Source organism: Silurus aristotelis (assembly GCF_946808225.1).
Source record: "Silurus aristotelis genome assembly, chromosome: 24".
In the NCBI taxonomy this organism is placed as follows: Eukaryota; Metazoa; Chordata; class Actinopteri; order Siluriformes; family Siluridae; genus Silurus; species Silurus aristotelis.
In genome coordinates, this window is record NC_139597.1 from 7,368,998 (window position 1) to 7,395,058 (window position 26,061).

Consider the following 26,061-nt stretch of genomic DNA (forward strand, 5'->3'; position numbering starts at 1 on the left):
TGAAAGTATAAAGGGAGCACTTTTTCTTTTGCTGGAGTCATATTTTACCTAGTGTATCTCTACTTTTATTCAAGTACATGGTTTGTGGACTTTATCCAGCACCTCTGTTTTAGACTGTATATAAAGTATTTTGGATATCTGTAAAACGACTAAACAACTAAACCATAAGTCAGTCCAGATGGAAGGTGCTCAATTCACACTGCTAAATGTGTCTTAATTTGATTTGAAGGCAGTTATGAAACACAGTCAGAGACAGAGAGAGACAGATCATTAAGGTTTCTAATTGTTATGTTGTACAGTAAATCAGCTTTGGGCCTGCTGGTAAGTGGCTAATGGAGTTGAGAGTGCTAATGGAAAGTTTGGCGAGGTGTTCACTGTTCACAAAGAGCTTTGCAGTTGGACATACCCGCCGGGACATTTCAGGATTGATGAGTTTCTCTGATTAAAAAATCCCATCACAAGGGACCCATGTACTACCTGAGAAGTAAAAGCACAGGAATGAGTTACCAGATTCTCCAGAGAACAGCTGCTCAGCTGTCGTTCTCCTCAGGGCTCATTTCATCTGCGGATCACTGTTCCACACAAAGTGCAAAAGATAGGAGGGAAATAGGAGAAAAAGTGAGAGGTAAGGAGGAGGCGTATGACAGGTTGAAAGAAGGGAGAGCGAAGACTGTAGGGGTGTGGATTGCTCATGAGCTACTGATCAAGTAGACGAGGCTGAATTGATGGTGATGGTACATTCAGAAAGGGACTAAATAAGAAAAAAAGCACAAGAAAAGCATGTTGAGAGACAAAAACTGTGTGGAGTCCTAGTATGTATTATGTAAAGAATAAAACACCACAGACTTCATGGCTATCAAACAGGTACTTACCGTAATTACCGGACTATAAAGCGCACCCATATATAAGCCGCACCCACTGAATTTTACAAATATTTTTATTTTTAACATAAATAAGCCGCACCTGTCTATAAGCCGTAAGTGTCTACACTAATGTACTTTACACAGGCTTTAACGAAAGACACGTTACACACGGTGTAACGGGTGAAATATGTTGCGCTTCTTTTAGGAGCATAGCTTCACCCAGACTCAACGCGTTACAGCGGCTTGTATCTAAACAGTAGCCGACCAAGAAAGTCATTGTTCACTGTCTTCCTCCTTCCTTTCACAACTATTTCTCTCGGGAGTTTATCTTTTGGCATCGTCGTGCGTTTAAAAATCACCCGATGGAAGTTTTTTCTCCCGATGCCGTGCAGCTCAGAACACAGGTGAGGTGCGTTTTTTCGTTTACGTTCGAAAATTTCATTGGTCTAATGTTATGGGGTTCAGTTTTTTGGCTTAAAGTTTGTGAAACCGGGAAAAACCCAGGAAAAATTCATAAATTAGCCGCTTCGTTGTTTAAGCCGCGGGGTCCAAAATGTGGGAAAAAAGTAATGGCTTATAGTCCGAAAAATACGGTACATTGATTTAGAATAGATTTACCTGTCTGTGACTTTGAGCACCTGTGAATAGTAAAATATGCTTTTGTATCAGTATGTATGCTGAATCTGGCTCTCTTTCAAAATAGACAATAAATCCTTTCAGTGATGACCAAGATTCTCTCCTCTCCTTCAGCAAATCAGTGTTATCTGTTCAGAGTCATCAGTGAATCCTCTAAATAAAGACCAACATTTGTTTTTTGTTTTCTTGTTTTTTTTGTTGTTTTTTCAATCAGTATATGATTCAATACAAAATCATTTTGTTTATGACTAAGATTCTCTCCACTTTTTTAGTGTTTGACAAATGTGAATGCTTTACATCATGACTGAAATTCTTAACCATTTTGTTTATAAGCAAGATTCTCTTCTCCCTTATAGCAATTCAGTATTTGAGTCAGTAGTGTATCTTCTTTTTTAGGACCGAGATTGTGTCTGGTCTTTCAGCGAGTCAGAATCATTTTGGTCCTAACACAATTTGCTTTTTTCTTTTCAGTGTGTGAATGTGTGAATTCATGATCAAGTCACGACTGAAATCTACTCATCTCTTTCAGGGAATTGTTTGAGTAATGAATGATTCCTTTTGGTTACTTGATGATTCAAGTAACTGAAAAGAGTAAAAAAGTATCAATAATATTTTGCTGTTAATCTTTACTTATTCCTCTCGTACTTTCGCTCACTCCATCCAAAATTCCTGTCTATTGCACTTTAGTTTTTCTCAATGAGTCAAAAAGTTTGGCAAATGTTTTGGAAAGGATCCAAGTTTGATGGATTTTAGATTGATAGGTTTTGTTTAAATGTAATAGATCCTCGGTGGTCAATCTGTAATTGCTTTTCTGATGCAACACAGAGTAATTAGGTTTATAATTAAATATTTATAACTACATTTTCCCTGTGGATTTAATTTCATGTTTTTTTTTTTTTTTTTTTTTAAGAAATTCCACATGTAATTTGTAAGCATGTAGTTTTGATTTGTCATTTCTAAAGCTTGGCATTGTTGTGATCTGTTTTGTGATCCATTTCCACTTAAAGCCCTGGTGCCTTTCTGTTAGAGATGCCAACGTGTCTCACAGTGCGGGCATCTTGACATCTTTAATCACATTTTGCTCACAGGTATAATTTTGCAGACATCATTTAGTTTGGGATGAAATCCTTCATTAATACATAAATTACCTCTTCAACAGGTGTGTGTGTGTGTGTGTGTGTGTGTGTGTGTGTGTGTGTGTGTGTGTGTGTGTGTGTTTACGCTAGGGATGTACATGGATATCCAGTTAACTGTTTACATTTGTATTTGTCAACATGAAGTCATTAAAAAATGAAAATGTTGCTTCGGGCAGTATTTTGATGAAGAGAGCTGTACAAGTTAGATGTGTGCATTGGGGCTAATGAACATCAGACAAAAAGCAGGCAGTTAAATGTAGCTTGTGGGACAAAATACATTTCCAATACCATGCCTAACATCATCTTACCCCAGACAGCCACTCAAATTTCACTTCAGGTCAATTCTAAAATCTGAAATCTCAAAACATACTTCAAAATATCTTTTTAATTGTTATTGATGACATGGCTATTATATTAGCAGGAATGTTAAAAAAGCATTAGCTAGACAGTTTGATAAGTAAGCCAGTAAGCTAGTACCGCATTTTTCAGACTATAAGCCGCTACTTTTTTCTGACGTTTTGAACCCCACGGTTGAAACAACGAAGCGGCTTATTTATTAATTTTTCCTGGGTTTTTCCCGGTTTCACAAACTTCAAGCCAAAAAACTGAACCCCATAACATTAGACCAATGAAAAATTCGAACGGAAACGAAAAAACGCACCTCACCTCTGTTCTGAGCTGCACGGCTTCGGAATAAAAAACAGAAATCATATAAGCACAGACAGGTTTCCAAAACTTGTGATTTTTTTATTTTTCTTGGCAACAGCGTTACGGGTTGGTCAAAGAAACTTAGAAATGAGCATCAGAAAATAATAAGGACATATTCCTCGGTCTTGCACACATGCAGTAATAGAGAAAAAAATGTGGCGGCAGGCTATTCCCAAAATGCCGCTCTGCTCTTAAAGGAGCCACAACATACAGTGGGTACGGAAAGTATTCAGACCCCCTTAAATTTTTCACTCTTTTTTATTTTGCAGCCATTTGCTAAAATCATTTAAGTTCATTTCTTTTCCTCATTAATGTACACATAGCACCCTATATTGACAGAAAAACACAGAATTGTTGACACTGTTGCAGATTTATTAAAAAAGAAAAACTGAAATATCACATGGTCCTAAGTATTCAGACCCTTTGCTCAGTATTTAGTAGAAGCCCCCTTTTGATCTAATACAACCAGGAGTCTTTTTGGGAAGGATGCAACAAGTTTTTCACACCTGGATTCAGGGATCCTCTGCCATTCCTCCTTGCAGATCCTCTCCAGTTCTGTCAGGTTGGACGGTAAACGTTGGTGGACAGCTATTTTTAGGTCTCCCCAGAGATGCTCAATTGGGTTTAAGTCATTGCTCTGGCTGGGCCATTCAAGAACAGTCACAGAGTTGTTGTGAAGCCACTCCATCGTTATTTTAGCTGTGTGCTTAGGGTCATTGTCTTGTTGGAAGGTAAACCTTCAGCCCAGTCTGAGGTCCAAAGCACTCTTGAGAAGGTTTTCGTCCAGGATATCCCTGTGCTTGGCCGCATTCATCTTTTCCTTGATTGCAACCAGTCGTCCTGTCCCTGCAGCTGAAAAACACCCCCACAGCATGATGCTGCCACCACCATGCTTCATTGTTGAGACTGTACTGGACAGGTGATGAGCAGTGCCTGGTTTTCTCCACACATACCGCTTAGAATTAAGGCCAAAAAGTTCTATCTTGGTCTCATCAGACCAGAGAATCTTATTTCTCACCATCTTGGAGAACTCCATGCGGGTTTTCATGTGTCCTGCACTGAGGAGAGGCTTCCGTCGGGCCACTCTGCTATAAAGCCCCACTGGTGAAGGGCTGCAGTGATGGTTGACTTTCTACAACTTTCTCCCATCTCCCGACTGCATCTCTGGAGCTCAGCCACAGTGATCTTTGGGTTCTTCTTTACCTCTCTCACCAAGGCTCTTCTCCCCCGATAGCTCAGTTTGGCCGGTCGGCCAGCTCTAGGAATGGTTCTGGTCGTCCCAAACGTCTTCCATTTGAGGATTATGGAGGCCACTGTGCTCTTAGGAACCTTAAGTGCAGCAAAAATTTTTTTGGAAGCTTGGCCAGATCTGTGCCTTGCCACAATTCTGTCTCTGAGCTCTTCAGGCAGTTCCTTTGACCTTAATGATTCTCATTTGCTCTGACATGCATTGTGATCTGAAAGGTCTTATATAAACAGGTGTGTGGCTTTCCTAATCAAGTCCAATCAGTATAATCAAAAATTTCTGGACTCAAATGAAGGTGTAGAACCATCTCAAGGATGATCAGAAGAAATGGAGAGCACCTGAGTTAAATATATGAGTGTCACAGCAAAGGGTCTGAATACTTAGGACCAAGTGATATTTCAGTTTTTCTTTTTTAATAAATCTGCAAAAAGGTCAACAATTCTGTGTTTTTCTGTCAGTATGGGGTGCTATGTCTACATTCATGAGGCAAAGAAATGAACTTAAATGATTTTAGCAAATGGCTGCAATATAACAAAAAGTGAAAAATTTAAGGGGGTCTGAATACTTTTCGTACCCACTGTATTTCACCCGTTACACCATGTAACAGACACTGTCTTTTGTTAAAGCCTGTGTAAAGTTCATTTGTTTCAGTGTAGGGTTATAGACAGGTGCGGCTTATTTATGTTTAAAATAAAAATCTTTGTCAAATTCAGTGGGTGCGGCTTATATATGGGTGCGCTTAATAGTCCGGAAATTACGGTATATTAGTGCATTTTTGACGCCTAGATCAATTTCTTACTGAAGCATGACACATAACTTACACTATATGGACAAACGTTTTTGAACACCTGACTATTAAATTCGTATGTGCTTTTTTAACATTCCATTCCACATTAAGTCTTCATTTGCTGTTTTACTAACCTTCACTCATCAGAAAAGTTGGAACAGGCTTGGGTCTAATAGTTCAAGTGAAGGGAAAATTTAACATTAACATATACAAAAATTATTCTATATAATTGGGTGCCAAGAAAACTAAGCCAGAAACAAGTGTGCTATGTTTTGCCATTAAAATCATTGCATATCAATACATTTCTAAGTATATTATTGTATATCATTAAGACTATTTCTTTACCATCTGGTGAAACCGCTGATATTTTTTCACCATACTTCTAAGAAGAGGAAACTCCCTTCCTCTCGAGTTCTGTTCTCGGGCTTGTTGTGATTCCAGAAATTGAATCAGAATAGAAATATGTGTGTGTGGATTCAACAGTGTGGTCCGTGTGCATGCATTGCTTTTGAGGGTGGAGATGGGAATAAAGTGGACACGTGTGAGAAGGGCTCGAGGAAGTCTGTAAGGCATGTGGTTTGTTTTGGCGAAGATTAATGGCAGGCTGTCTGGAGGTGGGTAGGTGTCTGGGGAGAAAAGGCTGTTGATTGTGTAAATCTAGCTGTAAAAAACAGGTCATGGAAAACACATTGGAATGAAGAAATGTGAAAATTTGTGCACTGACATTTTATACATTTGGAAATGATTTTTTGAGCATTTCATTTCATTCTTGCTATCTGGGTTATATTATGGAGCGGTGAGCTCTAAAGTCTCCATGATACCTGAATCTACAGTAACAGAGAGAGATTTATATAGCACAAACATTTTTTTTGTCCCGCTTATAGCTCGTGTTTAACTGCCAGTGGGCATGTGCAGAATGTGAAACCCAAAAGATCAACATTTTCACAGTGTTTTCTGGGCAGCGTGTGGGCGAGTAGATACTGCAAAGCTGTTGTGCTGAGGTAATGAACAAATAGCATGAGCCATTTTAGAGCACACTCTTCTGTGTATGTTTAAGCATTCACTGAATAGGTCATCTCCTTCACACACAAGGAATAAGACTCAACAGGGCATACTTTAATAGAAATATTATTAATAATGGGATAATGGAGTTGATTATTTTAAAATAACAGCACTTCACAAGGTGTTTCGCTCCTCTTACATAACAGAAGTTTGCTGATGATTGCATATTATATAATATACTAGCGGAAAGTACCCGTGCTTCGCTACGGAAGGCAGAACGCTAAGCAATACGGCAATAAGCAGTAAGCACTGAGCAGGACTGGATGATCAGAGATCAGAACGTAACGTCAACAAATAACGTACTACCCCTTTGTAGTACGGATACAGGGCAAACTACTTTGAAAATAATTTTTATCGTGCATCTAACATCTAATAAGAAACAATGTACTAAGTTTCATTAGGATCCGTAATGTTATTTCGAAGAATTTACAATGCGTGAGAAATCGCGTTTTTCGCGAGTTAGCCGCGATCCAGGGCGAATTTTTCAAAACCCTTTCTTAGTGAGCACCTAAGACCCAAGAGGAAGGTATGTTCCAAATTTCATTGCAATCCGTTCAGTGGTTTTTGAGATTTCGTGATGAGTGAGTGAGTCAGTCAGTGGTATTTGAGCTTTATATATATATATAGATTTATAGTATAGTGATACATTGTACAATGGCAGCAATGTTCTTCGATGATCATCATGCACAAGCTGCCAAATGGTAGACATTTTTGGGGTTGATCTTGTTGAAGGTCTTCAAGTTTCAAGTTTTTTTGTCATATGTACAGAGAAAATAAGTATTTACCACATCACCATTTTTCTCAGTAAATATATTTCTTAAGGTGCTATTGACGTTAAATTCTTACCAGATGTTGGTAGCAACCCATGCAGTCCACACATACAAAGAAATCAAACCATAGATGTCCATAAATTATGTGTAATAATGTGAAATGACACAGGGAAAAGTATTAAAAATGCTTACTGAAATGTATTTAATGTTTTGTACAAAAGCCTTTGTTGTTAATGACGGCTTAAAGATGCCTCCTGTATGGAAACTAATTGCACACATTGGTCAGGTGTGATTTTGGCCCGTTCTTCAAATCTTGAAGGTTCCGTGGGCCACTTTCATGAACTCTGATCTTTAGTTCTTTCCATAGATTTTCAATTGGATTCAAGTCAGGTGATTGGCTGGGCCATTCTAGCAGCTTTATTTTCTTACTCTGAAACCAATTAAGAGTTTTCTTAGCTGTGTGTTTGGGATCATTGTCTTACTGAAATGTCCACCCTCATTTCATCTTCATCATACTGGTAAATGGCAGCAAATTTTTTATTAAGAATGATTAGCAAACATTTACTAGTGTAGCAAAGTTTAAACTTTTTCCTCAACTTGCATGTTGATCGTGCATACAGGCCATGGCGGTTGAATGCATTACTTATTATTGTTTTTTAAACAATTGTACCTGCTAATTCCAGGTCTGTCTGAAGCACTCCGCAAGTGTTTTTTGGCTCTTGGACAACTTTTCTGATAATTCTTTTCACTCCTCTGTCAGAAATCTAACGAGGAGCGCCTGGTCATGTCCGGTTTATGGTGAAATGTTCTTTCCACTTCTGAATTATGGCCCCAACAGTGCTCACTGAAACATTCAGAAGTCTTGAAATCCTTCTGTAACCAATCTCATCAGTATGTTTTGCAACAATAAGGTTGCATAGTTCTTGAGAGAGCTCTTAGCTTTTAACCATCATAAAATGTTTCTTGTGTGACACCTTGGTAATGAGACACCTTTATATAGGCCATTAGTTGGGATTAAACCAGATGATATTAATTTGCACTGAGAGGATTGCGTTCTAATTACTGATTGATTTCAGCCGGTGTCTTGGCTTTTAATGCCTTTTCCACCTGCCTTTTTTTTATGTATTAAATCCGTTTTACCCTGTGTCATTTTACATTATTACACATAACTTAATTTATGGACATCTATGGTTTGATTTCTTTGTGGATGTGTGGATTGCATGGGTTGTTACCAACATCTGGTAAATATTCAATGCCAATAACACTTTAAGAAATATATTTACTGAGAAAAATGGTGACGTGTTCAATACTTATTTTACCCGCTGTGTGTGTATATATGTGTGTGTGTATATATATATATATATATATATATATATATATATATATATATATATATATATATATATATATATATATATATATATATATATATATGTGTGTGTGTGTGTGTGTGTGTGTGTGTGTGTATATATATATATATATATATATATATATATATATATATATATATATATATATATATATATATATATATGTATGTATGTATGTGTGTGTGTGTGTGTGTGTGTGTGTATATATATATATATATATATATATATATATATATATATATATATATATATATATATGTATGTATGTATGTATGTATGTATGTGTGTGTGTGTGTGTGTGTGTGTGTGTGTGTGTGTGTGTGTGTATATATATATATATATATATATATATATATATATATATATATATATATATATATATATATATATATATATATTTATAGCTTACGTCTAAGCAAGTAAATGCTTAGTTTGTTATACCTTACCCTTTCTTATTTCATGTTTTCGGTTCTTTTCTTGTTTGATCACCTGACATAAGCCTGTCTCTGATCCTGATTCTGTCAAATATTTTGAATATTTCTCTCAATTCTCTCAACTGTGCTGTGGTAAAAAAAAAATTATTATGCAAGATAGTTATTCAGCAAACAATTTTTCTGATCCCGAGCCTCATTTTTGATTACCTGCTGTGCAAACTTTGGATCAGAAATACAATCCATAAGGTCAGTCGAGGACATGCCTTTTTTTCTCAGTAAAATAGAATAACTAAAAAATATAATTACTTTGCTCTGCTTTTCTGCAGAGGTTGCATATTTTGGAATAGGTGTTCGCAATGAAAACAATAACACACACACATATATATATATATATATATATATATATATATATATATATATATATATATATATATATATATATATATATATATTCAGTTTCCTCATCTTAACTGAAAACCTCTGACACAGAGAAAATTAAAATCAAATTCAGCACATTTCATATTAATATTCTGGGCTGCACTGATTTGAGGCAGCTTAGTGCCTGTAATTAGTAGCATGTGCAAAAGTCGCTCGTGTATCTGTCATGCAGCTGACCTGTCAGGATTTAGTACCTGCTTTGATTAAATAATTGCCCTTTTTAATTCCAGAATTGTTGTTTTATTTCTCTGCAGTGTGCTAAACTTTGGTTTGTTCATTATTTTCTCGGTACACTTCGATAACCTGATTTCAGCTCCCCTCTGGCTGTTCATTCTCTTCCAGGCCGTTCATCGTGTTACCTCCACTGATGGAGTGGATCCGGGTGGCTGTAGCACACACCGAGCACCGGCTCAGCATTTCTGTAGACAGCGATGATGTGAGACAGGCCGCCAGACTGCTTCTGCCTGGAGTGGACTGTGAACCGCGGCAGCTAAAGTAAGTTGCAGCTCTTGCTTTGGTCTATGTATACACACAGAGTCTATTGAGCCTGAAGTATCACTGCTTTTTATATTGGTTTTGCATTAAGAGGATTGATTTTCAGATTAAAACAATGATCCCACCTCCAATTTTTATATTTACATAATATATAAAAAATAAAGCAGCAGATGTTCATGCAAGTGCTTTCTTGATCATTTTTGCTTGGTTGGATCTTAAGTAGAATTTCAAACAATAGGGAATGTTGCAACACTTATTATTAAATATAACAAGCTACAGTGAGGAAAATAAGTATTTGAACACCCTGCTATTTTGCAAGTTCTCCCACTTAGAAATCATGGAGGGGTCTGAAATTGTCATCGTAGGTGCATGTCCACTGTGAGAGACATAATCTAAAAAAAAAAATCCAAAAATCACAATGTATGATTTTTTTAACTATTTATTTGTATGATACAGCTGTAAATAAGTATTTGAACACCTGAGAAGGTCAATGTTAATATTTCGTACAGTAGCCATTGTTTGCAATTACAGAGGCCAAACGTTTCCTGTAGTTTTTCACCAGGTTTGCACACACTGCAGGAGGGATTTTGGCCCACTCCCCCACACAGATCTTCTCTAGATCAGTCAGGTTTCTGGCCTGTCGCTGAGAAACACGGAGTTTGAGCTCCCTCCAAAGATTCTCTATTGGGTTTAGGTCTGGAGACTGGCTAGGCCACGCCAGAACCTTGATATGCTTCTTACAGAGCCACTCCTTGGTTATCCTGGCTGTGTGCTTCGGGTCATTGTCATGTTGAAAGACCCAACCTCGACCCATCTTCAATGCTCTAACTGAGGGAAGGAGGTTGTTCCCCAAAATCTCGCAATACATGGCCCCAGTCATCCTCTCCTTAATACAGTGCAGTCGCCCTGTCCCATGTGCAGAAAAACACCCCCAAAGCATGATGCTACCACCCCCATGCTTCACAGTAGGGATGGTGTTCTTGGGATGGTACTCATCAATCTTCTTCCTCCAAACACGTTTAGTGGAATTATGACCCAAAAGTTCTATTTTGGTCTCATCTGACCACATGACTTTCTCCCATGACTCCTCTGGATCATCCAAATGGTCATTGGCAAACTTAAGACGTGCCTGGACATGTGCTGGTTTAAGCAGGGGAACCTTCCATGCCATGCATGATTTCAAACCATGACATCTTAGTGTATTACCAACAGTAACCTTGGAAACGGTGGTCCCAGCTCTTTGTAGGTCATTGACCAGCTCCTCCCGTGTAGTTTTGGGCTGATTTCTTACCTTCCTTAGGATCATTGAGACCCCACGAGGTGAGATCTTGCATGGAGCCCCAGTCCGAGGGAGATTGCCAGTCATGTTTAGCTTCTTCCATTTTCTAATGATTGCTCCAACAGTGGACTTTTTTCACCAAGCTGCTTGGCAATTTCCCCGTAGCCCTTTCCAGCCTTGTGGAGGTGTACAATTTTGTCTCTAGTGTCTTTGAACAGCTCTTTGGTCTTGTCCAGGTTAGTAGTTGGATTCTTACTGATTGTATGGGGTGGACAGGTGTCTTTATGCAGCTAACGACCTCAAATAGGTGCATCTAATTTAGGATAATAAATGTAGTGGAGGTGGACATTTTAAAGGCAGACTTACAGGTCTTTGAGGGTCAGAATTCTAGCTGATAGACAGGTGTTCAAATACTTATTTGCAGCTGTATCATACATATAAATAGTAAAAAAATCATACATTGTGATTTCTGGATTTTTTTTTTTAGATTATGTCTCTCACAGTGGACATGCACCTACGATGACCATTTCAGACCCCTCCATGATTTCTAAGTGGGAGAACTTGCAAAATAGCAGGGTGTTCAAATACTTATTTTCCTCACTGTATGTGTTTTGTGATTACTCTTTATAATAATGTTAAAAGATTATTTTATACAAACTTTTTTTTGTTTGTTTGTTTTTGTTTTTTATCAAACACACACTGTGTCTTTATTAAGTTAAACCTCAGCAAGGCTGGCGTGATAATTTAGAATTATTCACATAGTCAGTGTTTTTAACGAAGAGCTCTTCCTGCAGGCAAATTTAATAAAGGAATCAAAGAATGAATGTAAGTATGGAATCCGTGTGACAAACGCAAAGTGATGTGAGATATATAAAGTTAATCTGTTTGTTTTTTTTTAAATGTCATCAATACAAGTTTCTTGCGTATTATTTCATGAAAGCTATAGTTATACTTAAAATAATTCATATAACAGGGATTATGACCTGGTACTGCTTTTACCCTTTCAATATTAGGACTTTATAGATCTTTACATGTTAATGGTGACCGATTAGCCTGTAAGACTTAATACTTATCATTCAGTAACTACTATGAGTATAAGGAACGTATGTTTGGCATTCTGACAGGTTCTCTATGGTTTAATCGGTTCAAATTCATTACTGTCAGTATTATACCAATGAAGGGAAACCAGACACAAGGAAACATCATCAGGAAATGAATCAATGACATAAGAAAGTGGAGACTGAAAACAGAAGCCAAAGCAAAAGCATATGGTACAGTTGCGATGGAACACATGATACAAAAAAGCGATACTGATATTATCCTTCAGATAATATCAGATAATAACTTCCATCTTGCAAATGTAAGAGAACAAATACACATACAATACAGTTGTCAAGTGCAGGTTTATAATACAAGCAAATGTCTCATTTTGAATCACTGTGCTAATTATTTCCTATATTGATATTTTATTAGTAAATAGGAGAAGAACGGTTTTCATCAAGATGGCGTGTTTTACAATATAGAGTCGATCAAACATTAACAATTATTGCTGAACTTATCATAAAGCAGACTTTAATTTTCTGAAAGTAACAACTACCAGTAGGTGCATTGGCTATGCTAAATTGCCCCTAGGTGTGAATGAATGTGTGAAAGGGTGTCTGCAAGACATTCATTCCAGGTTCTATTTGTACCTTATGCCCTGTGTTCCTGGGAAAGGCTGACTTGCATGAAACAATTACTGAAGATGAATGAATGACAACCAGTAACCTCAGTATGAGATTTACTGGCATAGTGACACATCCAGCACTATGTAAATGACTTCTGCAGCTTTCACTTAAGAAATGTTTGACAAATGTTCAAATCCTGCCAAATAAACAAAGCTTAGCTTTAGGGCTGTTCTTACACTGGCAGTACTTTGTTGAAATAAAACTTCACTTGAAATCAGTAAGTGCCAGGCTTCCTGTTCAGCACACAGTGGTTTTAATGTTAAGGTTATTAGAGTGCATACAGGCCATTAACTACACAGCAGAGCAACATAAATGCTGATGCTTTTTCTGGCAAACAGGCCGAAAGAAAAGGAGAGATAAGAGACTTTAGCTATCAGTGTTGAAAGCTATCTGAAATTGTTAGTACTGTACTGTACATTTATCTTCACATGAATTCACAAATTGGTAAATGCATGCAAGTAGATTTTAGTATGTTTATTATAGAAAATAGATCAGCATTGTTACTGGTTACCAATCACTGATCACCATCTTTCCAAAAATCGAATCTCTGATAACCAATCACTACAGTTCCCAGAAGTCAATCACTGATCACTATTGTTCACAGATTGAATTGTGACCAATTAATGATTACAATTTTTGTCCCACATGCATTTTTTGTCAATTAAAATTAAACTATTCTGCTTATAACTTCTTATAACACATTCTGATAAAACCCTATTCAATTCTATTCTAAAATAATACATTTTTTGCTTCACACACGTTTATAAGCAAATTACCATAATGATTCTACGAATATGCAAATTAGTCTGTGACATCAGCTGCCATTTTTTCGAAAGCGGTTTGGTCTACTTTTCCTTGAAACCAAAAAAATTGATAAGTTGATAACAAATTCTACACTGATTGAATATAATAAATTAAAACATCCCCACACAACTAATGTGCCATTTCTGCTGCAAAGGACCAAATAAATATATTCCTTTGTTACCAAAATACAAAACTCTACATAACCAGGGAGAAAAGTTAGGTTTTTTGGTGATTTTCCAGCTGCTTTTCCACTTTGTATACTCACAGCACAGCACATTTCTCTGAAGACAGCACTCAGAACAAATGCCAGTATGATTTCAGGCAATTGATTTAGCTCAGAGTTTCATTAAATTAAACAATGAATCAGCACATTTTTGCTCTGTTTTGGGGAAAAAAACATGAGGGCACCAAACAGTCTTTTTGAAGATGATGACTATTTGTATTGGCATTCGAAAATACCCCTGTATGGTGACCTTGTTAGCATTCAGCTAGCTGATTTACCAGTGTGCGATAGCATTATCTTGATGATTCAGCTGTTATTCAATTTAAGCTAACAATTGCTGATAAAATTTAAAACTCATTACATTTTAATAGATGTATATGTTGGGTACTTCTTCTTCTTAACAACAGGAGCTGTATTACAAAATGTATTCATGATTTTCAATGAACATTGTGTCTTCTTATGAATATTAATGAATAGTTGTCAGCCTTTCAGATAGCGGACTTGAAGAGGTACTATGACACAATTCATATACAATACAAACATGAGATTTAAGATGTGAGGAAGATCTGCTTCTCATAGAAACTAGCTTGGCTTGATTGAACTACCAACAAGATACTTGTCTTTTAGGAATATAGATACAGTAAATGTATATTTTTAAATGAAAACATATTAAAACATCTCTTTATAATATCAAAATATCCAACTCACTTCTTACTTGTCTAGATATGTAGCATCCAGTTTAATCTAAACTGTAATATATTTAGGTATATGTATGTAAAATAAAAAAAACATTTATCAAAATAACTATATGACTGTTACCTATACATACTGTATAAAGATTATTTTTATTTGACTAGCAAGCTTAGTGTTAACAATTTCATCTAACTAGCATCTAACAAAATACTTTGGAGTTACTTAAGCTAATGCTATCACAGGTTAATAAAAAGACAGCCATAATTTATGTTGCTTAAATGTTCACCAATTTTTTCCATACATGTTGCTGTGAATGAAATACTTGCTACAGCAAGAAGGATTGAAAATGTACTTGCAGTTCAAAAGGCATAAAAGTTCCAGAAGTCAACTAAAGTGGCTGTTAGTGTAGCATAGAGCTGTTGGTCTGTCAGGTGAATTTGTCACATTGAATTGTTTTAATGGATTTTGATTAGGATTGTTTTAGAAATTATGCCCATTTCCATCAAATTGTAGTATCAGAGTTTATCTCTGATCAGAGGACTCCTTTGAAGGATGGCCAGTGCATTAGCGATTGTATAATTTTATTACAGTTGCGAAAATCACCAGCACCATTATCAAAGATATTACGCCTTTAAATAATTATAAACTGGAATCTAATGACATTTTAATTACAGTAAAAGTGAGCTATTTGCATATAAGTGTCGGAGATAATAAACCTTGTCTACAATAAATATCCAAAATATGATTTCACATGGGTAGTAATGTGACTAATTTTTTTTTAATAGCTTGTCAAATAAATCTTTACTGAGAGAATACATTAGATTTTGTTACAGCTAAAGTGATCCCTGACAATAAAGCGCCTGAGAACCCCTGATATAAAACACAGCTGTTTGAGCTTTGCTTCTGCCCAAATATATCTTCTATTGTAACACTGTTCATTACATTTGTACTTGTCTTTTTTAGAGCAGACGATTGCTTTTGTGCCACGCGAAAGCTGGACGCAGCCTCTACAGAGGCCAAGTTTCTGCAGGACCTGGGTTTTCGGATGCTCAATTGTGGCCGCACTGACCTCGTCAAGCAAGCGGTCAATCTTCTGGGACCTGACGGCATAAACAGCATGAGCGAACAGGTCAGATCTGCTGATGCACACAGAAACACATGTTTGACATGACTGCAATGACAAGAACCACAATTGTTTAGTGCTGACTGTTGGCAATTCGTGATATTTTGGTAAACTTGAACACAAACCTGTGGAAACTTTCACTGACACAAAGCATTTCCCATAGTGCCTGCTGCTCTACATGCTGCATTTGCAAGAGCTGGCTTTTCAGGCACTGAGGCTGGATAATATGATAGGATAATCTTGATACATTATGTCACAATGCATTTACCTTAGATATCACTGGTATCACGATTAATATAAATAAAAATACAGCGGTATTTTTCTTTTATAAATGCTATATAAACACATTATAAATATTGTTTATCAAAGGTATTGTGATACATTTTTTGTCATATCACCCACCTCTATGAGATACATTACAAAAGAGGTTTTACCTCCTAGTTTGAAGGTCTTCATGGTGCATCCACAGTTTTGCAAGCAGTCTTTTTGAAGTTGTGTCAGGAATGCTTGACTCTTTTTAAAAAAGCACACTTATATCCCTCCGATCCTTCCAAGCTCCTGTTTGTGTTGGACTTTATTACCACCTGCGGGCCAACTGGAGACCAGCAGTTCATGTCCTGACTCTGGCACTACTCCTCAAAGACTGACAGGGATAAAACCATTTAGACATTGTGGTTTGTTTTTTATAGCTCTTTAACATGTTTATCTTAATAAAGAAAAAATCTAATTTATAGAATTAAATAGCAATAAAGTATATATAATTTGTATATCAGTTGAATTATTTGTTAATTTCTTTCCTATTTTTACTCTGGCTAACAGTTTCCTCCATTGAACTTTGGTCTAAAAGTGGTGCCATTGCCATTGCTTAATCTCCACCTAAAGAGAAAATGCACTGTAATCCTCACCTTCTCTAATGTCCTTATCTGTACCCTCTGCTCAAACAGATTAGCTTTAAAGCTGCAACTGTCATGCTAATAGCTCCATCAATGCTAAAAATATTTCCTATTTTATTACGTGCTAAATAGCAGAGTCTCCACCGTAACTCACTGTAATTCAGAGTGTATCTGCATTGCATTTTAAATCTTTAAGTGGGAAAGAAGCTCAAGTTTTTTTCTTTTAAAAAAGTAAATCTCACTCATCACTTACGTTTCTGCCGTTTTAATTAGATCTTATTAAACAGCATCATATTTGTTCTAGCAGTGTTCTGAATGAACCACTAACTCAGGAAGAACAAACCTATTAATTTAGTCTACACCTAAACACATCACACAATATATATAATAGAATATAAATATATTTAATGTGTTTCTGTTGGAGTTTTTCTTTAACAGTACAATACAAATTAAGTCTACTTTAATATTTCTAGTAAAGAATTATTAAAAATAGAAATGTCAAGGGCTATGGTGGCTTTTAATGATGCAGGAAAATCGCAGTTTAATTGAATAAGAGCCATGACCACACACAAGATTCTCTTATTAATAATTGTGGTGTATAATGTAAATGTTTAACTTTTGAAAATTCTGTAGAGGATTTTTATACAACACTGGATATTTTAACACTGATGAAGCAGCAGTACACATTGAGTTATAGAATAACTGAAATCTAAAAGAAAGCCTGAAGCTTCCCATTAACTTCCTATAAATTCCAATCCCTCTGTTTCTCTACTAATGATGATGTTTCTGCACCCACCATTTCCTTTCTCCCTCTTTCTATTCCAAACACTCCTACCCAAGAGGCTATAGTGGAGAGCCTGGCTGTTGAACACAAGCAGAACTTTAGCCCAACTTTTTACAGTTTCACAAATATTCTTTATGTCATTTAGTTTAAAGCATGGCCCGCACCCCCTAAATATTATTTGCAGAATTTAACTCTTTGCAACCAGGTTTGATTCGAACCAACTATCAAAACTTTACACCAAAATTGCCTGCATTTCTAATTGGATTACCAAATCATTTGACAAATTGTCATATTCTCAAATTTTTTATAGAAAACTAATAGTTTTGTGAATTATTGTTATAATGGTCCCCTGGTAGTCTAGTGGTTAAGATGCAGCGCTCCCACCGCTGCGACCCGGGTTCGATTCCTGGTCAGGGAACCATCCCCAGCCACTCTTAGTGCCGGTCCCAAGCCCGGATAAATTGGGGAGGGTTGCGTTAGGAAGGGCATCCAGCGTAAAACATGTGCCAAATCAAACGTGCGGAGGATCCGCTGTGGCGACCCCTAACGGGAGAAGCCGAAAAGAAAGTTTATTGATAACTTTAATAATGTATTGTCTGGCAACCCTGTTTTTTTATTTAAGTAAATACTATTTACAAAGGTAGAGTACAATTGTCTCACAAGCAAAAGGTTTTGTGTAAATCTCAACTGTTCTTCTGTGTGATTGGAAAAGTTAGACCCAACAAACCCAGTTTAGTTTTCATTCATCAGGAGATCGAAAATTTGAGTCCTCACGATGGCTGGGAATTCTGAACATGAATAAGAAGGATGGGTTAGATTAGAAAATTTTTTTTTTCATTTATTTTTGCCAATAATGGGTGTCTGTTTGCTAATGAATGTGGAAGAGGGCAAAAATATTTTCCTCCAAGTGTGTCACACAAACCCCTGTGATGTGCCATAATAAGGAGCTGGAAATGTCGCTATCTGGTTTCACATGTCTCTGAGGAATCACATGTTAGCCTTCATCCTCTGAGTTACTTATCATATGAAAGGGGAAGTCTGGAAAGTGGAGTAAATTTGGCAGGTGAACAAATTGGTGAGAAAATTGGGAAGATCCGAGAAAGAAAAAAAAAAGTTTGACCCTCACCTTGGTAGAGAGGCCACATTTTGCCTGGAACAACATGATGTGTGAATCTGAAACATAGATTAAAATATAATATTCACAGAGTAGACTCGTTTTCTTCCCTTCACTCATAAATCGAGTTTATTGGTTGCAGTAGTAGGAACAATAAGCTATGCAGTTGCTAAGATTTTACTTGATATACTCAAGAAAGATGTAAAATAAACAGAGTAACTGCTCTGCTTTGTGTAAGTCTCAGGTTATAGGTTCCACTGGTTTAAGCTGATGGTGCAGTCCTGATGTTGAGCCCTGATATGAGTGATTGACACACTGCAGACATTGCACATACTGTACTTGTGGTTCAGGTTGCTATAATGGTGTGTATTGTTGAATCCAGCTGGAACTAATTTGAGTTCTCAGTGGGGCAGGGACGAGCTGACTTACAGTGTACAGTGAATTTCTGATCGTTTTTATCTGTATACAGTGAACAAATTATCCATGATGTCTTTATTTCACTTCCTTTATTATCACTTCAGCAATTCATACATGCGCCAATTTGTATAATATACAAAACATCATTTTCCACACTAGTTTTATAATTTTATGTATATCTTCACAAAGTTGGTATTAAAACACATCTTGAAATGATATAACTTAATTGATTGACTGGGATTTTAGATGTATTTCAAGTGAAAAGGAAATGAAAGGCGATGTCTAAAGCATGGTCATCTACAAAAGGTGGGGTTAAGTTCCAAAAGCTGATTCTTACGACCCAATTATTAACGTACTTTAATATTGTATTCTTATTCAAGTCTGTAAGTGTTTTTTCTATTGATCAGATCCATTTAAAATAATAGCCAGTCAGCTTTCAGCAGGCATGTGATAGGGTTAACATAACAAAACGAAACACAGTGTTCATTTATTTAGTGTTCTACATCATTTTATAAGAACTATTTCTAGTGAGGTCTATTTGTGAAAGAGTTTGGGCCTCCTCAGATTGCAGGTATAAAGTGAATTGACATTGGATTTATGCCGAGTCATCTGAGAGCAAATGTGGAAAACTTAAAAAAAAAAATAAAAATAAAAATCAGTGAAACTGAAAGACATGGTGTTACATCTAACAGTTACAAACGAAGTGATCCATTTTATCTACACCTGTCTTTTTAAGCACCATGATTTTTTTTTTTTTATGAGTCTTGTATCTTGCCGCACTATAAAGTTAGTAGAGTTATTGTGTGCATTTCATCTGACTGCATTTTACGGAACATTGAGAAGCACAATCCATTATACGTTTGATATCTAAATATGGAAACGTTTACAACTTTATTGTCTCTCCATTGTGAACATAAATTTAGAGATAATATCAAGTGTGAGGACTTTACTACACATTGTTTGTCAAGTGTCATATCATTTTATTTCAAATGAGGTGTGGATTGATTGTGTTTTAATGGTCAATTAACCATTTCATATTAGGTAAAGCAGAGATTATAAAATAGCAATATCTTCAATTGTTCCCTCTTATCAAAAATTCCTGCTTTATAGCTATTATAAATCTTAAAAAATCTAAATGCAAGCTGATTAATTTTATTTAAACATCTTCAGTGTTATGAATAACCATTGTACTTTCATTCCAGTTCATCAGCTCTGTTTTGTCACTGAAATGCAACTACAATTAAACATGTTTCTATTAATCACCTACCTTCCTTCTCATGAGTGTATGCTTGGATATGTGTGGTGTGTGTGCAGGGAATGACCCCTCTCATGTACGCATGCGTCCGTGGTGACGAGGCCATGGTACAGATGCTGCTGGACGCCGGAGCCGATATCAATAGCGAGGTCAGTATGCATCAGAGGATGTTAGAAATCGAATCCAGTGTGTCTTTGTAGCTGTACCTTGTTCTCTAGTATCAGTACTTTACGTCTGTTTATGTTCTTCTCTTGCTGTCAGCTTGCCATGTAGAATGTGTCAGTGAAGTCTGTAGTCTTGTCAGTAGTGCTGCATTTAACCCTTTAAACTCTCAAAACCCTCACCAACCTGTACTTATTATTATTGTAGAATGTAACTGTTTTCTATTCGTTTTACTGAACCTTTCACAGAAATTGCTTTGAAATTAGTGGCTAAATGAGTTTAAGGGGTTAAAAGTGTGTCTGCTTAGAACTTGACTATAAAATCAATAAATAAAAGATTTACTTTATTATATGCAAATAAAAATGTATTTCTGTTAGTTTTTTTTTAAATGTATCCCTAAGTAGACACACTTTTTTTATTCTGTATTGTCAAAGTCAAAAACATGAAGCATCCCATATAGACTGAACCCAGATAACCCAAATTGTATTAAAGCCTGCTTGGCAAATGGAAAAGGCTTCTTGTATTTGACTGTTTTGATTGGTTTGTGGTTTCTTGCAAAGAGAGTGACTCGTGAACAAAATGCCAAGTGCCTGTTCAGCTATGAGCGTTCTTGTTTCATAATGCACTAAAATTTCGCATTTAGAATAAGGCATCTCTGAACTGAAGGTTATTTGTGTGGCAGTCTGGGAAAACGCTTCACTTAGGGAAATGTTGCCATTTTCTTCTATGTATAGCTCTGAAACCCGCAGTCTTTCCTCAAATGATTTTTTTTGTTTTTGCATGTCTAGTATTTTACATTTTGTTTAAGTCAAAATATGAAAAGGGAGAATATCGTATGTAATGATTTAATTCTAATTTAACACAAACATTATAGCAGCTAAAATCTGATTGATATCGATTATTCTTATTTAGATTTTCACTGACATCTACTGTGGGAGGAAATCACTAGCTAGCACAGTTTAGTGCAAAAATGACCTTTCCCAAATGATCTCTGCATGAAGACAGCCAAGCAAAATTCAAAAAGGTTAAAATAAAAAATGTATAGACTAAAGAAAAAACTATTTGCGGCAAAGCTGATTTACGATACATTTTCCCAGAACACCATATATATATATATATAGTACAGAAAAGTTTATATATATTATATATACAGTACAGACCAAAAGTTTGGACACACCTTCTCATTCAAAGAGTTTTCTTTATTTCCATGACTATGAAAATTGTAGATTCACACTGAAGGCATCAAAACTATGAATTAACACATGTGGAATTATATACATAACAAAAAAGTGAACTGAAAATATGTCATATTGAAGGTTCTTCAAAGTAGGCATCAAGAGAATGCCAAGAGTGTGCAAAGCAGTAATCTAAGCAAAAGGTGGCTACTTTGAAGAATATATATATATATGTTATATATAAATTATATATATAATTTACAGGATTTTTCTATGTCAGTATTTATATCTAAAAGTGATGAAAGTTTGGCTATTCGCAGATATCTTGGGTTTATATAACAATATATGATCAATAAATGAATTTATGCTTGATAGAAAGCACAGCTTAAAGACAGCGATATTTACGCCAATTCAGCTGCTTTTGGCACATTGCTTATGAGTCACTCCTTATGTGTGTGTCCTCCAACATTTCTGCTTCTCTGCCAATTATCTCTCCTCCAGTCTATCTGTCACTATCTTTAAAACTTGCAAAGAACACAGCAGATTATGGCCAGGTCTCTGGCTAAAACCCTGGGATATGTGTGAGTTATTATACGGAGAGTGAGGAAAGGGAAGGCTAGTTTTCAGCATAAGGGTGGATTTATATTATATAAAAAAAATCCTATAAGTCTATTCTTATCTGTCTGAGGTTAGCGCAGTGGTAGGTGGGGGGAAAATCTGGCTCCTACTTTCTGCTCAAACACTTCTCTCAGTCATTCCTTTCTATTTCTTCCTTGCATTCTATTCTTTTCTTCTTCTTCTTCTTCTTCCACGTCCAATTTTACTCCAGTGTTTAATGGCTGAATGCTGTTTCTCTCCTTGAACCTCCCCTATATGACTTCCCAGGTTCCCAGCTCAATACACAGACACCCCTCAGTTTATCCTGACACCAGGCAGGGGACTCCACTCACTTTCGCCGTGTTGCACGGACACGTCCCTGTCGTGCAGGTAGTAATGACGCGAATAATTCAATGCCTTCCATCTCTGCACTCTCCTTCAATTATTATTATTATTTGAATAATTATTATTATGCATCAACATAATAATAATGGCAAAAAAAATACTGCTGTGGACTGGATGTTCCTTTTCAGGCTGGGTTTAATGAGTCAGTAAACAGTGCATAGCAGGATATGTTTTCTGGTAAAAGCGCTTGAACACATGCATTCGGGAGTGTTTGATCAGTTAAGATTGCAGGAGCTGTATTAGCACTGAAGCAAAATCCACCTGCTTGGTTTTCTTTTGTCTGAGCTCTCCTACCAAAAGCTTTTGCTTAATGAACTTTTTTTTTGTTGGCTTTGCTTGTTTGGTGAATTTGTAGCACCCCTTGGGTTTTATTATTGCATTGAGATTGTCAGACTACTGCATTGCATGTACACGATCACTGATCACTGATTTCACTGTGATCAAATCGATCTACAATTAATTGTGTTATTGCTGAATTTGATTCTTTTTTCCTTCCTGTGTTTTAAATGTCTTATATCTGTGTCATGAAGCATGTAAATAGAGCTGCCACCTAACAATTATTATAATCAAATAACTATCTAATAATTTTATGATGTATTGATTATTCCAATTGAATCAGTGGATTTTTATTTTTTTTAATTAATCAAATATAACCGAATTAATAAATAAAATGTTTTAAATTTTTAACTGCCATTTCAGACCACTAATACTGCTACATCACATAACATGAGAATTTAAAGAACTAGTACTACTGTATATATACTATATTATATACCACAGATGCTATTAGTAATACCATACTACTACTACTAATACTACTGTTAATAATATTAAAATCAGACAAACAGCATGTGTTTTGAACTAAATTAGCAGGTATTATTTGCATTTCAAGCTTTTATTTACACGTTTAGTAAATGTAGAACACTTGAAAAGGGGAATTTTTTTCACAGTAAAATATTGCTTGCTCTATTGTTGCAAGACGCATCACTTCTGTTCGATGGAATTGATTTAGGAGCTTCTGAGTCGGCTCCCAGCATGGATGATGTGAACCGAATTCAGGATCGTGATTTGATAATGTAACACAATATATAACATATATACATATAAAGAGTCCAGTGTGTAGGTCGTGTACATTTATCGAAACAGCTGGGCTAAAAAAAAAAGATTATAAGTTAGTCGACTCAAGCAGTGTGATGTGAAGAAGTGTGCGCTGCATCGTGTCCAAATTTTTATTGAAATTTATCGATTTTGATGGTTTCATCTTGCGGCCCTGAACGGAACTACCGGGTATGTAAATGCATTCAGATGAAACAGGACGTCGTCTCTTGGTAATTACACATGTGTAGGAGGGTGAAGGTAATTACAGTTGAATGAACTGCTGGTTTTACAATGACTTGGATTTTTGACTCACTAAATCAGCCTTGAAATTTGAATGAATTTTTCATGTAAATTATAGATGCGTCACTTTACTTAGGTATAATGTTCACTTGGCAACAACTGACAAGCCTTTTTTTTTTAAAGTAGTATAAGACTCAGAATAAGTTTTCTTTTACGTTTTTTGTCAGTTGTCAGAAAGTGATCATGTGAATTCTAACTGTTGCTGGAATGTTGTTATACATATGTAATGTTCACCCTGTTACATGTGCAATTATTCATAAGGAAAAGTCCTGTTACAACTGTCTAGATGCACTTGTGTCTTTACACATGATACCGTAGTGTCCTGTCCTATAATCCTTTTTTTATTCAGCACATCCACTGCAGTTACACTGTAGTTGCAAATATAAAAGATTTACATAGGTGTTAGAGATGCTGTATAAAGGAGGATTATTTTTTTTCATAATGTGTTTTGTCTATTATGGCATGATTACACTAGCTGCTAGGGGATGCTCAAGCCAATGTGGAGGGGGCATTGCAGGACGGAGCTGAGAACTACAGTGAAACACCGCTCCAGCTGGCCTCTGCTGCAGGTGACACAAAAATCCCCTGCAACATGTTATTCAGAAAGGTTTTCCTCAATATGTGTTACATGTGGATCCCAGTGGTAGTCTTAACAGCAAGTTAACCTTTAACATGCCTATGTAGTAGCTGAGGAAGTCAAGCACTGGCGATGACCCAGATGTGTTATAGAGATACTCATGAGATGATCACACTCATTTTTTTTTTTACTTGAGAGTATACAGTTACACAAGAGAAATGATTTATTATTATACTATCTGATGGTATCCAGAAAATAATGCATTCTCTTCAGTCTGGTTCCGCTCATGATTTCTTCATGTGGTCAGGGAGGTTTATTTTGCAACAGATGCCGCTAATCCGCTTGTTAGCCATGTGATGAAATTTTATATTCTGATTTTGGTAAATCTAGGTTGTAACAATGTACATTGCTTTGAAAGTGCTATGTTATGAAATGTCAATTCTTCTTCTTACAACAAACACAAATGTATAACACTATACCTGTTTAGTTCTTATAGAAATACTGCAAGGTATATCTAACAGGTCTTAATTTCAACTACTATCAATGATCATTATTTACTTTTCAAACATTTTGTAATGAAGTCAGTTTCAGGTGCAGCCTATAAGCAACACCTTGAATACCTATACAATGAATATCAAGCTTCTGTCACAGGCATACTTTGCATAGTAATGTACCAAATGTTCACACTGCAGGCTGCATTCTGCACAAATCTAATGCAACCAAGCCCACTTGCACCACTGAGGCATTTAAATACGACGAACATGTAAGATTTTCTTTTAAATGTTATATATACTGTATATATATCAAGTATTGTACAATATTTTTGTGTGTAAAATATATAATGAGACCTACCAGGCTTATGAAATAACTTTCTTCTCTGCCAACACAAACAGGCTTGAAAGTCTTTTTGAAAATGTATTTCATTATTATTTAAAAAAAATATCTATCAATTAACTTAAGTGTCACCTTGCGTTGTTGCTTTGATCATATTGCTTCCAGTTTCTTAATGCCAAGTTTAACATCTGATAATGTTAATGAATGCAGTAAATAATGTTAGAAGTGAAAAATATTCTGGAAATATTGTACTATAAATCCAGACAATGAGATGGCCATAGTCTGTTCTTCATTTGGAACAAAAATTTCCAAGAGAAGCATCTTCATGAATATGAACGAGGCCAAAAGCCATTCATTACAGTTGCCTAAACACATTCTTGCATAATAAAAAAAAATCACTTAACTAGTCCACTTAGCCCAAAGGTCCCTAGTCAGGTGGCAGTGGAAGCCTGCTTGATTAGGTGCTCAGGTAAATGCCTCCATCATTCCTTATTTCTAAAGCTAAAGAGCATCGAGTTTGAGTAAAATATCTTTTACAGTAATGTCATTCTGCATGCTCTATAAGTGCTTTAATGTGGCTGTAAAGGAAATTGTGATGTTAGGGTTGTTGCTCTTCCCATCCCAAACTCATCAACACTCATTCCACATGCTCCATT

The 26,061-nt window shown here is 36.1% G+C and overlaps 1 protein-coding gene across 2 annotated transcripts in view; it reads left to right on the forward strand.

Moving 5' to 3' along the window:
- The window catches only part of btbd11a (BTB (POZ) domain containing 11a), a 193,990-nt gene that overhangs the window by 151,922 nt on the left and 16,007 nt on the right, over positions 1-26,061 (forward strand). The window contains exons 4-8 of one of the 2 annotated variants that reach the window (XM_083528110.1): positions 9,793-9,945; positions 15,635-15,800; positions 20,317-20,406; positions 22,480-22,581; positions 24,470-24,563. In XM_083528110.1, the coding sequence (XP_083384236.1) occupies positions 9,793-9,945; positions 15,635-15,800; positions 20,317-20,406; positions 22,480-22,581; positions 24,470-24,563 (605 nt within the window). The remainder of the gene's footprint in view (positions 1-9,792; positions 9,946-15,634; positions 15,801-20,316; positions 20,407-22,479; positions 22,582-24,469; positions 24,564-26,061) is intronic. The other variant, XM_083528111.1, reaches the window with a different exon arrangement.